Source organism: Phasianus colchicus, chromosome 18 (assembly GCF_987193195.1).
Source record: "Phasianus colchicus chromosome 18, bPhaCol1.hap1.1, whole genome shotgun sequence".
NCBI lineage: Eukaryota > Metazoa > Chordata > Aves > Galliformes > Phasianidae > Phasianus > Phasianus colchicus.
Window position 1 is genome coordinate 7,042,313 of NC_143453.1, and position 3,513 is coordinate 7,045,825.

A 3,513-nucleotide genomic window follows, 5' to 3' on the forward strand; every position below is an offset into this window, starting at 1 on the left:
CTTACGTCATCACTGCGCGCCACTCCGCCTTACAGAAGGGATCCTTGCACTCCCGGACTTTAATTCCCAGCGTGCCCCGCGACTGGTGCGATGACGTCAGGCGCCACGCTCTCTTTAGGCCGCGGGTGGCCGGATGTAGGTCTCTTTCCCTCCCCGGAAGGTAAGAATGGCGGAGCCATGGAGCGCAGGGCTGTGGCTCGAGTGGGTGCTATCCGCCTCCATCCGCTCCTGGGAAGCTGCGCTGGGCTCGTGGTCCCGGCCTGGTGCCTGTAGGTCGGGCCGGGCGGCTGTTGGGGAGGGTTGGGTGTCTCCTGCTGAGCCGTGGCGAAGCGCTGAGTCTGGGCTGGGCCGCAGCCGGGGCCTTGCGTAGAGCTGTAGCCGGGGTTGGGCTGCTGTGCGGCGCTGGAGGAGCTGAGGGAGCAGAGTATAACGTGGCTCTCAGGGACAGGAGGGTGACTGCAGCCTTCTTGAATGTTTGCACCACAGGCTGCCTGCTAGGGGGTTGAGTGCAGTCGTTGAACTTAATAACAGCATTAGAGGGCAACTGAAATGTTAATGATTTTCACATTGTAGTGCTCTGCATGGCTTTTAGCTCTGTGGTGTCTCCTTTTCTAATAACTATTAAAGGTGCTAAGAGCTCTCAGAATGGTATGAAGGATAATCTTACGGTTTTCTGGGTTTGGTATCTCAGGTGCTTCTTTGCATGCTTTGTAATCATTTCTCTGCAGTTTCTGGTTTGTTTATGTCTGCAGATGGCGGGTGAGAAGAAGGCAGGCGAAAAGAAGGCAGGTGAGAAGAAGCCGGCCCAGAAGAAGGTAGGAGAGAAGAAACCTGCTGACAAGAAGCCAGTTGAGAAGAAGGCAGGCCAGAAGAAAGCGCGTGAGAAGATAAAGAAGCCTAAAAAGTATCATGCCAGCCGCAACCCAGTTCTGGCCCGGGGTATTGGGAAATACTCCCGGTCAGCCATGTATGCCAGAAAAGCATTGTACAAACGCAAATACACTGCTCCAGAAACAAAGGTATGGATGATAAATACCAAGTTTATGTAATTGTGCTGTTTGGCCACTTCTTGTGGTGACTAGTTTGAAGTTTCATTTATTTTTCCCTTTCCTTTGTTTACAGATAGAAAAGAAAAAGAAAGAGAAGCCACGTGCAACTGTCATCAAGCCAGTTGGCGGAGACAAGAATGGAGGCAGCCGTGTGGTTAAAGTCCGCAAAATGGTAAGGAAAAGAGTTGAAATGCTCACAGTGTAAAGCTGTAGCATGTAATGTGTTAGTAGATGCTGTGTTTCTTAGCAGGGCAATTAGTTGTTTAGAAAACAGTGTTTCAGTGTTTTCCTGAAGTACTGGTTGCTGCTGAAGCTTCTTTCTAGAGAGATCATCTTTAAAGAACAAGTTATCTCTTAGAAAAGGAGTCTGCAGTGAAAACATTTTATCTTGTGGATTACAGGGTGCTACACTTTGTTCCTCTTCTTTCTAGCCTCGCTACTATCCGACTGAGGATGTTCCTCGCAAGCTTTTGAGTCATGGCAAAAAGCCATTTTCTCAACACAAGAGGAGGCTGCGGGCTTCTATTACTCCAGGAACTGTTCTGATCCTCCTGACTGGACGTCACAGAGGCAAGGTAACTGGGAACTTCTGGTGCTCTTGTCCACCTTGGCTTACATAGTGACTTTGCAGCACTTCTGTGCAGGAAATGTTTTGACTGTGTAGGATTATCTTGAATTTCTAGCTGATTTCATGGGATGCTGCTCAGCCACTGGATGCAGATCTGCAAGTGCAATTGCAATCTTTCTAGATGGTTTTTTCATCCTGTCTTTAAGGGAAAGCCTTCTGTACAGAGCTGGAAGTTAAAACAGGCTGATCCAGCTGATTATACAATGCTAAAGGAGACTTGCTGCAACTCAAAAAACTACAGGTGCTTGTCATGTCAATTTTGCACTGCAGAATAGCAGGGCTGGTGCCTGTATTACTCTTGCAACAAGGCCAGAACTTTGGCTTGCTGTTACAGAGAAAGAATTATGCATTTTCTTGAATTCATCACTTTCATTCTGTGGTAGCTCTGTCAAAGCTATACTCTGACAAATGTTGGTAGCCCTGCTCCTGTGGTGTTTGTTTCTTATGTAGCACAGCTGCATCCATGCTTGCCTGCTTCTTCATGTATGTACCAACAGCACAGACTGAATGTAGACATGGTTTCAGTTTGGCTGCAGTATTTCTGAAATGTCAGAGGAGGTGTAATGCTGAAACCTGAGGACTAATGTCACATCTATCTCTTTTCAGCGTGTTGTCTTTCTGAAGCAGCTTGGTACTGGCCTGTTGCTTGTTACAGGTAAGAAAACAAAAATATTTATTTTTTAGTCTGAATTTGTGCCTGGAATTAGTTGTGCTGACCTGTATTAGGATTTAGCATGCTATGTGTTTGTGTAACTGTGTTTAATTATGTTTTGAGATTTTTCAGGGAGGTGAGTGGGAGTTAGTTAAGCTTCAGTATCTGCATCCCTGGAAGAGATCAGGAAGTATTTTTTTACTTATGAAGAGGCAGTGAGGAAAGGTTTTGTTGGTTGTTCTGATCTTCAGCTGTAAGCACACATAGACCTCAAAAATGCCACTTAAAAATGGTGACTGTTGCCTGTCTTTCCTCTGCCTTTAGGACCTCTGGTTGTCAACCGTGTTCCTCTGCGTAGGGCCCACCAGAAATTTGTTATTGCTACATCTACAAAGGTTGATATCTCCGGAGTGAAAATTCCCAAACATCTCACTGATGCATACTTTAAGAAGAAGAAGCTGCGTAAGCCCAAGCACCAGGAAGGCGAGATCTTTGATACTGAAAAAGAAGTAAGGAACATGACTGCTTATTCTTTGTGAATGTCCTTGTTATTTAAAGCCAGGCTGGAAGGGGAAATCCCATGAAACAAATTGACAGTGGTCCATAATAGAGAAAGAGAATGCAATTAAAATGAGCATATGCAGTAGCATTGAGATAAGCTCCTTTTAAACTTGGGGATTGTTTTCTACTTCTCCCTTAGCTGGACAACAGCAGTGATTATTCTAGTTGAATGCCTTTCTTGACCAAGAAACACCTTTGCTGTTTTGATACTGCCAACAGCATGCTGCTGGCTCCAGCTATCTGCAACATAAGCCAAACAGTGGCTTCAGTTCTCTCTGCCACCTCCGGTCTCCTACTGCCTGTCCCATATTTAGAACAAGTTGAGGAAAGATTTCCTGAAAATGCCAGAACTCAGGGTTTGCCCTGCATTGTCTCTAGAAGAATCTGAAGTTACTCTGTAGGATTTTAATGCTGTTCTTTGTACTTTCTAGAAATATGAAATAACGGAGCAACGTAAGACAGACCAGAAAGCAGTGGATTCCCAGATCCTTGCACGAATCAAGAAGGTGCCTCAGCTCCGTGGGTACCTGCGCTCCACATTCTCTCTCTCAAATGGAGTCTATCCTCACAAATTGGTGTTCTAAGTGTTCTGAAAGCACCACATTAAATTTGAGAGGAAAATA

General features: G+C 45.6%; 1 protein-coding gene across 1 annotated transcript; it reads left to right on the top strand.

The window, feature by feature from the left end:
• Positions 1 to 77: 77 nt before the first annotated feature.
• On the top strand, positions 78 to 3,513 carry RPL6 (ribosomal protein L6). The gene is made up of 7 exons (XM_031592491.2): positions 78 to 160; positions 753 to 1,019; positions 1,123 to 1,221; positions 1,481 to 1,624; positions 2,284 to 2,332; positions 2,654 to 2,838; positions 3,322 to 3,513. The coding sequence occupies exons 2-7, from the start codon at positions 753 to 755 to the stop codon at positions 3,472 to 3,474; spliced, it is 897 nt and encodes a 298-aa protein (XP_031448351.1). The 5' UTR covers positions 78 to 160; the 3' UTR covers positions 3,475 to 3,513.